General features: G+C 37.4%; 1 protein-coding gene across 5 annotated transcripts; it reads left to right on the forward strand.

Annotated features, from left to right (window-relative positions):
* Window positions 1–667: 667 nt before the first annotated feature.
* LOC108418629 (mixed lineage kinase domain like pseudokinase) lies at window positions 668–14,459 on the forward strand. Of its 5 annotated transcripts, none has more exons than XM_017690179.2 (12): window positions 668–741; window positions 2,357–2,420; window positions 4,851–5,303; window positions 6,563–6,679; window positions 6,973–7,150; window positions 7,312–7,412; window positions 9,034–9,169; window positions 9,290–9,374; window positions 10,029–10,168; window positions 10,362–10,411; window positions 12,107–12,250; window positions 13,743–14,459. In XM_017690179.2, exons 3-12 carry the CDS (start codon window positions 4,856–4,858, stop codon window positions 13,790–13,792), a joined length of 1,449 nt encoding a protein of 482 aa, XP_017545668.1. In that variant the 5' UTR covers window positions 668–741; window positions 2,357–2,420; window positions 4,851–4,855; the 3' UTR covers window positions 13,793–14,459. The 5 variants fall into 5 exon arrangements, with proteins under 5 accessions (XP_017545668.1, XP_017545670.1, XP_017545667.1 ...); XM_017690181.2 differs by having other exon boundaries at window positions 4,854–5,303; XM_017690178.2 differs by having other exon boundaries at window positions 2,357–2,416.
* Window positions 14,460–14,509: the final 50 nt, after the last annotated feature.

The raw sequence follows: 14,509 nt of genomic DNA on the forward strand, positions 1-14,509 counted from the left end.
CCAGCGGTTCAGTAGCAAGTCTATCGGTGGTTCATTAAACACAAACTGCCATCATTCAGACAAGACTGTGACTTTCATTTGCTTGCATGAGGCATGCAAAACATATCATACCATCAATGATAAACAGATTTATTTCAGGGTCAGAATTATGAACTTGGATTTGTAAGTGGATTAAGGATCCTATATTATGGAAAAATAATTTTTTTAGTTTGATGTAAATGTAAACATAATTAAAGTTTCTAAACATACCGTTCTGTCCTCAGTCTTCACAGTCCATATAAGGGAACAGAGCTGCAGGAACAGAAACAATTTACATAATCACAGCTGTTTGGCCCAACTCCGCCCAATAGAGCTGTTTAATGTATATCAGTCTTAACTGTATCATATCAAAAACAGCCTGTTTAATTCTAAGGGATTAAGAGTGGTAGGAAATGGTGATGTACAAATGAACTATGACTGGTTTTGTACCCAAGCCCACACAAATATTGGAAGCATATAAAAGATGCTAAAAATCTATGAAACGAGCCCTTGAACAAACTTTTCCTGTTATGTGAGTACCACACAGCTTTTGTTATTGTTTGGATACCTCCTGTGGGTGAAGGTGAATATGGCCTTTACAGCAGTGAGCTTATATTACTAGCGCAGTAACAGGAGGTGGTCATGGAGAGGAAGGCGTGGCTTCAGTTCCTCTGTTCAGCTCAGAGTGTGGGTTGAATCTTCTGTGAGGAGAAGCAGTCCACAGTAAGTGCCTGTTTTCTTTACTTTTTCTACAACTTATTTATATATCTGTGTCAGTTCAACATATGTTGGTGATTGGCCTCCCACTGCCTTACCTTCATCTCATGTTTGATGAAAGTTATACAGACTGTGAGTTACTGAGATACCCTGAAAGCTCAGATGTGCTTCAGGGGTCAAAAGTAAAAAGTATAAAAAGGTGAAAAAATGTCAGTGTCAGTTGTGTTTGTGTTGGACATCTACCATTTTAACTCATTTCACTGCTGACATCAGCTTAGCCATTATTAGTAAGTCAAATGGCTGGATTTCTTTGGCTTGTTCAAGCTTGCCTTGCCAAAGGGCATTAAAGCTAGAAAGAGAAAAACACTGCGAAAAGCTTAGAGGTAGTTATTGCTCAATAACCAAAAAAACTAAAACCAAAAGTGACAGAAAACATCACAAAGAAGTTTAACTATCACATATAACTTATCTTGTTTTTTCCTTTATGGCTTTTTGGCCAGTACAGGCATCTAGCTAATGGAGCTAATGTGCCTAGGCTGTGTTGTTACAGTGGTTGAAGTTACTGAAACTTTACAGCCAAGATTGTATTCTGTAAGAGGAACTTTCACAACTTTACAAACAATTTTTTAAGTGAAATTTTTTTTTAGGACACGAGGGAGTGGTTAACTGGATTTTGTCTCATTAGTGCACAGTAGTCCTCTTGCTGCTGTGTTAATATCCCACAATTCTTAATTCTGAGGCCACTGGGTGGTTTAGAAAAATATGAAGAGACAAAGAAAAGTCAGAAAGCCAGAACAGTGTCCTACATGCAGTAAAACTTCAAATTAAACATTACCATCAAATTCAAAGGCTTCTCGCTAACAGCAAGTAAGTTTCACTTCCTAACTCACCCTCAGCCTTCTTAAAGCTACAGTCGCGAGTTTCAGGCCACTAGTGGGGGTGGGTGATATGGTAAGAAATATATCACGATACTTAAACATATTTGATCTTATATACTCTGTGTATCACAAACTTTAGTTTCATGCAGTTTGAAGGTGTATGGCGCAGAATGCATCAGCACTGCCACATTTAGTGCTATGAAAAACTACGAGTGCAATGACTTTTATTTAGCATTTCACATGCTCCACTACACTAAATCTAGTTAAACAGGCCTAACTCTGCTCTCTTTTAATAAAACGTTCAGTTGGTCTGTGTTCTTTAAGTACGGACGTCAGGACATGCTCAGACAAATGCAGCGTGGTGTATTGTGGAATAATTTAACATCATGGTACTACTTTACAATACAACTCCCCTTGGAAGTGTTTATGAAGGGGTTAAACGAGTGTATTAATGGTGATCAATTAGGTTAGAAAAGCCTTAACAAATATTAATAGGCAGGTATAACACATGAATGTCTGATGTAGCTGACAGGTTTAATGTTATCTGATGGAGAAGACAAGTGGGGTAAGTAACCAGCATGATCTACAGCTTAGCATCGTAGAGGAATGTGGGGTCTTTATGTGGCAAGCATAAGTGCATAAATGCATAAATAAATATTAAGAATGTATCTAGATGTCTAAGAATAACCTGTAGGAAAGTAAAGAGCTTGATGTTTGTATTAAAGTAGCCTTTTTTCTTCCAGTGAACGCATAGACACTCACTGACACACAATCAGGTGCTGAGGAAGAGGAAGCGTCCAAAGGCAGGTATTATGTGTTATTTACTGTTTCTGTCCTTTACCTATCTGCTCTGTGGAGTCATGGATGTGTTTACTGTGTTGACTGTAATCAGGGCAGCCAAGTCCTATAAAGACGTCCATAATTGGAGCCATCATAATGAATAATAGATGAAGAGCACTGACTTTAAAATAATCCATAATCAATCATTCCATAATCAATAATTGTCTTTAAATGAATTATTGTGAGTTTGTAAAAAGAAAAGAAATGAAACTGGAAAAATCTTAAAACAGCTTTCATACTATGATGTGTCCTAGGGGTAAGATGCAATAAAGAGGAAGCAAGAATTGCTGAGTCACCAGGCCAAAATGAAATGAAGCCTCAGTAATCACAAAAACTTATGAGTAACACAAACAGTGAATTCAGTCATGTATTTAGTGCATTGCACAAACTATTTTAACCAGCCATCTCCAGCAATGGATGGTTTAATGCTTGAAATAGGAACAAAATGATATATGACTTGAGGGAGGCCAAATTCCCAAAATAACAAACAAAAGATCCTATAAAGGATTAAATGACTAACCTTCCAAAAAAAGTCAAAAGCTACTAAGCTTACTACACTCATAATAAAGAAAGTGAAAAAGGTTAAACAAAAAGGCCAGACAAAAGCCAATTTCACTGGAACTACATTTTCATATAAGCCAGTGAATCACGGCACCAACTGGAATAAAATTATTAGCCAGCAAAGGTGGAACATGAAATGTCGAAATAATGACTTACTTGTAACTGGATATTTCAAAATCAATATATATAGCAGCACGTTGTCTTTGTCATTACACAACTATATCATTAAAACCATGTATTTATGAATGACTCTATGTTTGATTATTAAAAAATAAAATGCTTCCCCTCTTTCATTAAAAATCAGACACCTGTGAACACTCCATCACCAAAAATCAACATTTCATGTTGGGTTAACAATTGTTAGCTTTTATGAGAGAGGCTGTCTGATTCAAACCTCTTCCCTTTTTATAACGAATTTCAAGATTTAACTTCTGGACACTTTCAAAAGTGTCGAAAGCACTTTACATTCGAGAGAGAAAGATGAGAAGAGCGTGGTTCATACATGAATCCTTCTACTGAAATGGGTCAAAGTCAAAGTACAAAACAAGTTTTAAACTTTTAACTGACTTGGACATTAGACTTTGAGTGACCCTATACCTTATTTTCTGTTTATTAAAACAAATGACTGAACATTCCATTTGGTCATTTCCAAAACAATCATAACACTATCACAACTTCACCAAATACTCTCGTAGTGACAACTGTAGCTAATATTGAACATAACTCAAAAACGCTAGTACATGACTAGGAAACACAGGTTTGAACACTTGCACACATAAAATCATGATATTTTTAATTAAAACACAGAAAAGCTTAGTAGTGACAGTTCCTAATGTTACAGTCTGATTTTCAGACTTTGGGACACATTTACTTCAAAACAATGGGATCTAACTGCTCACCATGTTGCCATGAGCCTTATACAGGGATGCAGTCTCACTCCCTGCACTAAAATGCAGGGGTGTGGTTAAAATAATGCTCCGCCCATGGATTAAAACTGAAAACCATGAAAACATGGGACACCATTTTCTTTATTTAAAAATTAAACTAGTGATAAATGTAAATCAGCTTCAGTTAAAAATAGTACTAAAAGATTTGTAAAAACACAAAAAAATCTATGAAAAAAAATGTAAATATTATTTTCACTAGTTGAAACTTTTGGGACAGCCAATAGAAAGTACTCCATGAATTATTTTGTGCATAATCATTTATAGGGTATATAATCAATACATAATCATTGGCATTGGTATTAATTTAACTAGATCAACCACAGATCAACCAAACACAGCATGGAGAGTTTTTAAATGGTCACAAAGAATGTGTCATCTTGCATACCTCACAGTCAGAGTCAACACAGTCAACACTCATCAACAGTATCAGAATGATCAGCAGAGCTTTTTTTACTGCATAGGACAATTACTTTATGCTTACTTTCAAATCTAATTCTGCTGGGGAGCCACAACAGGGCAGTAAAAGAGCTGCATGTGGCTCTGGAGCTGCATGCTGCCGACACCTGTCCTAGGCCTAAACAACTCTTTACTACAATGTGATGTAGTGTGTTTTAGCATGACAAAGATGTCATCTTGAAAATCATCATCAAAAGCACTAAAGAAAATGCCATCAGGGTACCAAAATGTCATCAAGATAAAAGCCTTGTAAGGGGATGGTTTGAATTATATTTTAAAATCAGAATTTGCATTACTAATTGTCTATTATTTCCTGTCTATACTCCATACACAATATTTAAACATTATGGTAAATGAAACCAAATTACATTAAAAGTAACAACAACCAGAGACAGAGAATCATGTCTTTGACATCTTGAATTGTTTCCTGCAGTAGCCATGGACCTTGTAGACCCAATCCTGGGCATAGTGGAGAAACTGTACTCCCTATGTGACGAGGTGAAAGCCAATAAGAAGCGGTGCAGACGGCTAGCTGAACGTGTGTCTGTGCTAGCTGATCTGGTGAAGGCTGTGAAGCTGCGGGGTTTGGGCAGTCAGCCAGAGCTAGTGAAGAGGGGCCTGCAGGAGCTCAAACTCACTCTGGAGTCCGCACAGGACGTAATGAAGAAATACACCTTGTCCAGCTATCTGAAGCGCATCGTGAAAGCCTACGACCTGGGCGAGGAGTTCTGCTGCCTGAATGAGCGACTTAACGATGCCGCTCAGCTGCTCTCACTGACTCTGCAGGTGGAGCAGAGGGAGAGGATGGAGGAAGTGTTCAGAGAGACCAAGAGGAGGAAAGAGGATGAAGAAGACAGGATGTTTGACTGTGAGGAGCTCCAAACATGTGAGTCTCCACTGGCCTCCAAAGCTTCCATGCTCACTTTATGTATGGACCATGCTGACAGGAAAGTGAATGAGCGCATAGTAGTTTAAACTCTTATTTTAAAAGCCACCTTAAAAAAGTATACCATTCACTCTCGAGTCCATACATGGACACTAAGCAGCAAAAAAGAGCCTGTTTTGAAATCATCATGGTTGTGAGGTCAAATCCATGAACATATACGACTGCACACTAGGCCTGCAGTTTAATTCAACCATTTACAGTGAGGTGATAGAGAGTGCTGTTACTGCTTATTTTATCCTAGACAGCTTTTTGAATGACAATGAGAGCAGCAATAGAGTGCAGCCAATCAGAAGATTGGGCATTTACAGTAGTGCTTGGAAGTCCTAAAAGTAGATAAAGAGAACCAAATTGCAACAATAACTGCAGCTTTTATTGTTCAGAGTTTATTGTTCCATCAATGGTGCAAGCCATCCGGGCCCAGATGCAGCAAAATCATGATACTACCACCACCATGTTTCATTGATGGGATAAGATTGTTTATGCTGGAATGAGGTGTTTTCTATAAACATAACACTTCTCATTTAAACCAACAAGATTTATTTTGCTCTCATCCATTAGATGAATTGTTCTGAAAAGGCTTTTTTTATTGCACTGTAGTCTTTGGTAAGACCTATTGTGGTCCCATCTGTTCACAAAACATTGTTCCAATAGCCTTCTAGCTTGTATATGTGATCTTTAGCAAACTGCTCACATCCAGCAATGTTCTTTTTAGAGAGCAGCAGCTTTCTCCTTGTAACCTTGCTATGCACACATTGTTCTTCAGTCTCCTGATGATGGACTCATGAACATTAACATTAGGCACTATGAGACAGCCCTACTACTTTTGGGACTTGTGTGAAAATCTGATGAAATTTCAGATCACATTTATGCAGAAATAAAGATAATCCTCCTCCTTTCAGTTTAACGTTGTATAAATTTCCATCTCTACCTTCTGTTTCTCCTGACAAAGTTTTGCACCCCATCCCCTTTCAGTTCCTATGTTCTGTCTCTCAGTTCGACCTTTGTTGATGGAGAGATCCAAACTTCTAACATAAAGCAGAAGCCACTCAGAACGCTTCCCTCCTACAGTCTCTTTTATTACTACTACGATATGGTGGAATGGTCTGAACTAGTAAAACCTTTCTGAACTTTCAGCCTTTCAAAATAAGTATTTGACTCAGGTGAAATGTTCTGAAATGTTCTGTTTTTTAATTGCACAGTGCTGCAGTCTTTGGCAGAGGGGAACCAGGAGACCAAGGTGACTGTGGATGCTGTGCACTTGAAAGTCGATCAAACTCATAAAGATGTTCAAGACATCAAAAGCATCCTGGACTCATGTAAGTGTGAAAGTGAAGAGTATCATAAAAAGGTCTCATCATTTAGTTTATAATATTGTAGATATTGTTCCTCTAGCTTCTTCTTTAGTGTCAAGTTCAAAATAACTGTAGTAGTGCATGAAGCAAGGTCAAAATTTAGTCTCCATTCAACTAATGTATAAATATTTAGAATTTAGTGATGCAACAAGGTTCAGGAGGACTGTGTTGTAGTTGGTTTTATGTCAGTTGACAAAATGCTGATGAAGGCTAAATGTCTGAACATAACTGAGTGCCTTGTTTTGCCTGCCTGACAGTAAAAAGACCCTGCATCCATCTGCAGGACATCAGAGAGATCAGGCCCGATGAGCTGACCTATGACTTTCCCATTGAACCAATCATGAAGACTTGTAATTCTGAGCTGTTCAAAGGAGAGTACAATAAGTTCACTGTAGCCATTAAGAGATATACATATACAGAAAGCACCAACCCAAGGTGAGTCCTAGTCACACAGGCTATGCTTAGACCAGATGTCAATTTTCAAACAGTCTTTTTCTGTGATTTAACATAATTTGGTATTGAGTATTTTTATTGTGAGCCAAAAATACACTTTAGACTCATTGTCCTCCTCTTGTCTGACTTTAATTTCTCTACAGCCAAGTGAGGAGCATTTTTCATAAGGAAGTTGAGACCATGAAGCGTTTTGAATCACCACATATCCTGAGAATGTTTGGGATTTGTGTCCAGGATGAGAATGGTACATTAGCATCTGAATTCTTTTTCACATTTCTCCTTTTTGAATGTTACAGCATGTTAAACAGTGAACAGTGTTTTGTGTCATATTTTTGCCAGTGTTAAACATTGTTTCACTTTCGAATTTCTCAAGATATCTGTCTCACGTATATCACCATCAGTCAATACTGGAATTTGGTAAATATTAGTCATTCACACTATCAGTAGCAGCAGTTTTGTCTGCTGCACCGATGGAAACGCTAGCATGGCTAATGGGCTGCTATACTAAAGGATAATCCCAGACTAAAGGCTATCATTACCCCAAGAGACTGGCCTTCTTTAATACCTTAAAGTACCACAAGTTGCTAAATTGCTAAATATTGTATGTAATATTATAATCCTTAGGGGCGTCAACAGAAGCCTCAACGCTTATTGAGAATGCAAAGATTTATGATTATGCAAGATAATGCACATCTACTGGTGTGCATCTAAATTGCTTTATATTATCATTCCCTCAAAAAAATGAAATCATGGCTTTAATCAGTTTTCTCACATTATACTAAACACTTGCATGTAAGTTGGTGAAAGTTAGTCATGTTTCAATTAAATTAAATGAGTTGTCAGATTTACTTCCTAAGTGTGTGTTTCATCAGTCTTGTTGAGTAATTTTCAACATGTTTCCTATTGCATATTATTTTACTTGTTTTACTCCCCCTGTTCACATTGTTTCACCCTGGCCTACTTTCTACTGGGGGTGCATCTTTCTTATATTCCACAGTTAGCAGCCTAGCCACATTGTTGTTGAGTATAATGCAGATCTAACCTAAACCTATTAACCTCATGCTTCTTCTACTTTAATTAGAAGAACATAACCATGTGACATTGATTGTTGGAGTAGTGTATAAAAGTGTTCAGCAAAGTGAATTAGAACTCACTTAGGTGAGTAGATTTATTTAAATCTACTGCGTATATATACTACACAGCTGTGTAAAATAACTTGACAAACATTTTAAAGTAGATCTAATGTTTAAATTTTGGATAATACATAAAAAAATAATCAGTCTAGTCAATTACTCAAATCACTTTAGTGTTATTTACTTGAATTTGTTAAGAACATATTGTGGGGTCTTGGAGACGAAAGGGTCACAGGAAAGGCCATGATTTCTGCTACAAGTGCTCTTTATTTACACCAGCAGGAAAGGCACTTAAACACAGCCAGGCAAAGCAGGCAGGTCACCTTTAGCCACACAATCTCTCTAAATGGTAGACACAAGCCCACACCAACCAAGCCCACAGCTCAACACAAAACACAAATAACACATACACACATCTTAGACTAATGACCAGCAACCTTAACACACAAAACAAAAACATTTAGCATCACAATCAAGTATCTTAGAAGCTACATAAAGAGTTGTGTAGAACCACTTGACATAATATGTATGAATCTAACTTTTTTTGAGTGTATTCTCTATTGCTAATACAAATACTGTATTTAGGTGCCAGTATTGGATACGGTATCTGTATCAATAAAACACTACTACAAGTGCATTCCTAGTTTTTGCGTTCACCTTTTTGTTATCAGGAGGAAAGCCTCTCTATGATATGACAATCAAATCTTTCTCTGTTTGGCTTATATCCTGAAGGACCCAACCCGAACTACCTGATAGTGACGGAGTTCTGTGAGAAGGGCTCTCTCAGGCAGGTGTTGGACAGCTCCAGCAAACTGCCATGGGACAGAAAGACACAAATGTGTCTAGATGCAGCGCAAGGACTCTACAGGTTCAGACCCGCTTCTATGTCTAATACAAGTCTTTCATGTTTTTCACCTGTGCATTTAAGTCCAACAGAGATGGGCTCTAATTCCAAATAAGAAAAACTCTTCTCATTCTCCCACTGCAGGCTACACCAATCTGAGGAGAAGTTTAAGGTGCATGGCTGCATCACCAGCAGCAGGTTCCTGGTGGCTGCTGGGTACAGAGTGAAGGTACAGCCATCCAGTGGGTCACTTTCTGTGTTACAGCATCTAGTTTGTACATCACCTTTATATATTTAAACTCAACTCTCAGAGAGATGGTGTATCATAAGGGCGAGAGATATGACAAAATCGTAGACAGTGCACTTCGGGTTTATCATGGGAATTGTCAGCTCTTCAGTGAACAACTGCTTATATCATGAAAATTGATTGAATTATTGATTGATATTCTTTGATTATTCCTCATCTTATTTTATTAATTAAAATTCACTCGTTTTTTATTACTTCACCTTTTCTTTCTTTTTATCAGTTATTATATATATATATATATATATATATATATATATATATATATATATATATATATATATATATATATATATATATATATATATATATATATATATATATATATATAGATATATATTCACAAAATGCATAGATATGTTCATGGATTGTTCTTCATAGCCCTCTTGAAACATGGTTTTACTCCGTTTTCGTCCATTTTGAACTTTTCAAATCATATGAATCAAATCATATGAACCGAAAACTGTAGTAAATAAAACTTGCCAAAACCATAGAAATAAACATATTTGGCTCCCTAAAGTTATTGTGGATCTGTGTGTGCAAAGGCACTTTCTAAAACTGACTTGTGTGTTCTTGGAGCTGGCTGGCTTTGAGCTGGCGAAGACAGAAACATCACTAAAGAAGAGTAAAGATAAAAAGAACAGCCTAATGATCTACACGTCTCCACAACAGTTCCAAAACATCAACCATCAATATGACAAGGCCTGCGAGATCTACAGGTCAGGAAGCATGCATGCAAAGGTGCACAGCTGGAATCGTATAATATTCGATTCCATTTGAAGTTTAGTTGATGTTTGTGTGTGTAACGTCTGTGATGAAAAGTAGCAAATAGCAAACTAAACTTCAATTGTTGTTTGTACAGTACATGACTATTACGGAGTGACAGTGACATTGTGTATGTGATCTTTCCAGTTTTGGAATCGTCATGTGGGAAATCGCAACACGCCAAGTCCCCTTTAAAGGCATGTATCTCCATTATGAACTTTTACTCATAATGAATTCACTGCATCTGTTGAACATGAAGGCTATACACTGTGTGCACAATCATTAGGAAAGTCTTATTTTTGAGGATTATTTTTATTAATGACCAACTACAGTGCTCTCGGTTAAACCAAAATGTTAATAAACCTCAAACATGAATGTTTAAGAAAAATAAAGTGAAGTTTTGGCTTTCTTAGGAGAATATCTATATGTGCACATTTTTTGGGCAACTATAATGTTGTAGAATTATTACGCAGCTAAATGAAAAACACACGTTCTCCCATCTCACTTTTTTATTTTCATCTGTTCAAGTGAGAATCATAAACAAAAAACTCAAAGCTTTCCCATGAACATTTCTGAGAAATAAAAAAAAATAATCAGTGACCAATACAGCCACCCTTCTTTTCAATAACAGTGATAAGCCTTCCATTCATGGAGTCTGTCAGTTTCTTGATCTGTTGACGATCAACTTTTTGTGCAGCAGCAACCACAGCCTCCCAGACCCTGTTCAGAGAGGTGTACTGTTTTACTTCACTGTAAATCTCCTGTTTAAGAATTGCCCACAAGTTCTCAATTGGGTTCAGGTCAGGTGAGGAAGGGGGCCATGTCATAAGTTTTTCATCTTTAATGCCTTTACTGGCGAGCCATGCAGAGGAGTACTTGGATGCATGTGATGAAGCATTGTCCTGCATAAAAATCATTGTCTTTTTGAAAGATGCAGATTCTTTTATACCACTGCTTAAAGAAAGTGTCTTCTAAAAACTGGCAGTAGGCTTGGGAGTTGATTTTGAGCCCATCTTCAACCCGAAAAGGTCCAACCAGCTCATCTTTAATAATACCAGCCCATACCAGTACCCCACCTCCACCTTGCTGGCATCTGACTCGAAGTGGAGCTCTCTCCCGTTACTGATCCAGCCACGGGCCCATCCATCTGGTCCGTCAAGAGTCACTCTCGTTTAATCAGTCCATAAAACCTTTGAAAAATCTGTCTTCAGATTCTTCTCGGACCAGTCTAGACACTTCAGCTTATGTGTCTTGTTCAGTGGTGGTCGGGTTTCAGCCTTCCTTACCTTGGCCGTGTCTCTGAGCGCTGAACATCTTGTCCTTCTTGATACTCCAGCTAGGTTGCAGTTCTGGAATATGACAGAACTGGAAGATGATGGGTTCCTGGTAGCTTCACGCTTGATTCTTCTCAAATCCTTGGCAGTTATTTTGTGTCTTTTTTTCTCAGCATGTTTCTTGCGACCCTGTTGACTATTTGCAACAAAACGTTTGATGTTTCTGTGATCACGCCCCAATATCTTAGCAATTTCAAGAGTTCTGCATCCCTCTGAGAGACTTTTGGTCATTTTTGATTTTTCAGAGTCAGTTCAATCTCTTTTTTGGCCCATTTTGCCTAAAGAAAAAAGCTGCCTAATAATTATGCACACCTTGATATAGGGTGTTGACCTCCTTAGGCCACACCCTCCCTCATTACACAGATACACATCACCTGCTATGCTTAAATCCATTAAGCATTCAAGTTTATCCAGCTTGGAGTTAGAAAATATGCCTAAAATGATAATATGGTGAAAATACTCGTACTACAAAATACTTGCCAAATAATTGTGCACACAGTGTAAGCTAATATGTAATAAAACATTCAGCACCGCTCATCCTCTCTGTTCTGTATCCAGACTCTTCATCCCATAGTCTTCTCTATAAGAAGCTGTGTGTGGAGAAGGTGATGGAGCCACTGCCGAATGACTGTCCAATTCAGCTCAAGGAGCTCATCAATGCCTGCCGCTCATATGAGCCGTTCCAGAGGCCCAATGCTGGAGGTACAGCCAGCTGTCACACCCGAATATGGCTGTATGGGTTGAATTGGTGCCCCTGGTACTTGTGTCTGTAAAGGAAAATTTAGCCACAATGCACTGATAATGATTTTGTGATTAGAATTTTAGGTATATAAAAGTGTAGATAGTCTTGGGTCCATATATGTACAGGTTGTCAAGACTGACCAACTAAACTACATAAAAAACTCATTTAAAATTAGCTTTAGAAATAATATATAATTATTAGTTGGCGATTTGTATGATGATAATACACACCTTAAATTTTCCAACTGATCTCTCAATAATCTTTTATAGAAATCTTTCATAGATTTTCAAATGAAGACAACTTTTTTTTTAAATATTGAAGAAAATATTGAAGAATATGCATTCTGTCATGTTATTCCTGTTTGAAACTCTGATTACTTGATTGATCGAAACAACTGTGAGAAACAATTGGCAGTGACAGCCCAATTGTACACATATATTTCAAAACCGTTCAAAACAGCTGTTAAGTATAAGTTATTATTTATCAACCTTACAGAAAAAAAACAAAACATAAATTTAACTGAAACCTACACAGAAGCCTCAACAACTAGGGACATTTTTATACATTTCCAAAGTTCAGTCTTAGAAGTGATGTCCAAACAAAATCTTGTCAAACGGTAACTTTACAGGAGAAAGAAAATACTTACTTTACTTTTAATGTAAGTCAATGGAACCAGACTTTCTTCCAAGTTATTTTGGGTCATTTCTTTTGGTCCTTTTATAATTAAATTTATGCACAATGTAAAGGCCAAGAGGTACTTTTAAATTATGTCAAAAACTACAAAAATGGAGATCATCCATTCAGACCTATAGTATTGAGTAGTCTTCTCACAGTGGAAGGCAACTCAACAATGGAAACCATGCATGTTTTTTTGTCCTGTTCTGAAGATCTTGAATTATTCCTCTCTTTTATAGATGAACGCTTTAAGTATTGTTTACCTGATAGTTTTGCATGGTTTTTAGGAGCCCCTTTTTCTCTGTATCTTTTTGTAAATATTCAATCCCAATTCCAAATCCTGTTTTTTCACTTAGTTACCTTTGACTATCCCATTCTGGATTATCTTGTATGTTTTTCCCTCAGAAGTATTTCCAGTAAAATTCATCACTTTTACTTAATGCCCATTTTGACTGCAGATTAAATAAATGAAGGATGGTCTTTGACTTTTCCCAGTATTGTACATCATGTGCACAACTCTAGTCGAGGTGGTCTACTATGCTGAAATGTTTAGCTCCAGCTTTAATTGAACATCTAATCTATTTAAGTTAAAACCTATATGGGCATCTTAACATTAGAACCAGATGTGCTGGATCTAATATGCATAGCGTGGTAGATCACCAGGACCAGGTCTGGGCCCCTTGATATACATGGAATGAAAAATAAATGTCACATTTGGACATAAGAATAGAAGCCATCCTAAGGATAGAAGCTCATTGCTTGTGTTTCTTTCTCCAGTGTTAGTGGACAAGCTGCGCAAACTGGCGCAGCAGTACGAAGAGGACTAATGCTTGGGCCCCTGTTCGCATACTGCAGCCAGGCACACCTACAGTCGATCAGCTGCTGGAGTCTCCCAAACTAAAGCCAACTGAATAAGCCTTTATCCTGCCAGTCTTTGTTCAGGCTGGTGACTACTCAGCTGCCGTTTTTTTTCACCATGAGTTGAGCTGACTGTTTGTACCTTAAGTGAATGGTTTCCTCAACACAGATTAAGCCTAGCAAGGGTTTTGGTTATACTGCCAATTCTCTAAACATGTCCAAACTGTTAATTTGTGTATGAGATACCTTTCTTGTTTAGACAGTGACACTATCTCAATGGGAAAATGTTTTTATGCCATATCACCTTTCACTCCTTTGTTTGACAATCAGAGCATATCTGCTAAATAAAATGAAATTCAGCAACACTTTTAAAAACTTACAATAAATTTAAATTTTTGTCTGATTGTAAATCAAGTGCCAGTGGGTTTATGAGGTATAACATTTAGGTAGGACTACTGTGTACCCAACATTTTAACAGATACTGTATACTGCTTTGATGTATTACTCATTGTTGTTGTTCGCACAGTAGTGTAAAAATGGTGCGAGTAAAGGGGGTCATATGATTCCACAGATTTTAATGAATGAATATGTTCAATAAAATCATTCAGGGTGGTTTAATATAAAAGAAACATCTGAGTCAGAGTTGTTCGCGGCTGGTGGTGATGTGTGTGTGTGTGTGTGTGTGT

This window comes from Pygocentrus nattereri, chromosome 8 (assembly GCF_015220715.1).
Source record: "Pygocentrus nattereri isolate fPygNat1 chromosome 8, fPygNat1.pri, whole genome shotgun sequence".
Classification (NCBI taxonomy): Eukaryota; Metazoa; Chordata; class Actinopteri; order Characiformes; family Serrasalmidae; genus Pygocentrus; species Pygocentrus nattereri.

Coding starts and splice junctions, on each gene's coding strand:
- LOC108418629 (XM_017690179.2), top strand. CDS start 4,856: ATGGACCTTGTAGACCCAATCCTGGGCATAGTGGAGAAACTGTACTCC. Junction 9,375..10,028: donor CTGCTGGGTACAGAGTGAAG/GTACAGCCATCC, acceptor GTGTTCTTGGAG/CTGGCTGGCTTTGAGCTGGC. Junction 10,169..10,361: donor AAGGCCTGCGAGATCTACAG/GTCAGGAAGCAT, acceptor TGATCTTTCCAG/TTTTGGAATCGTCATGTGGG.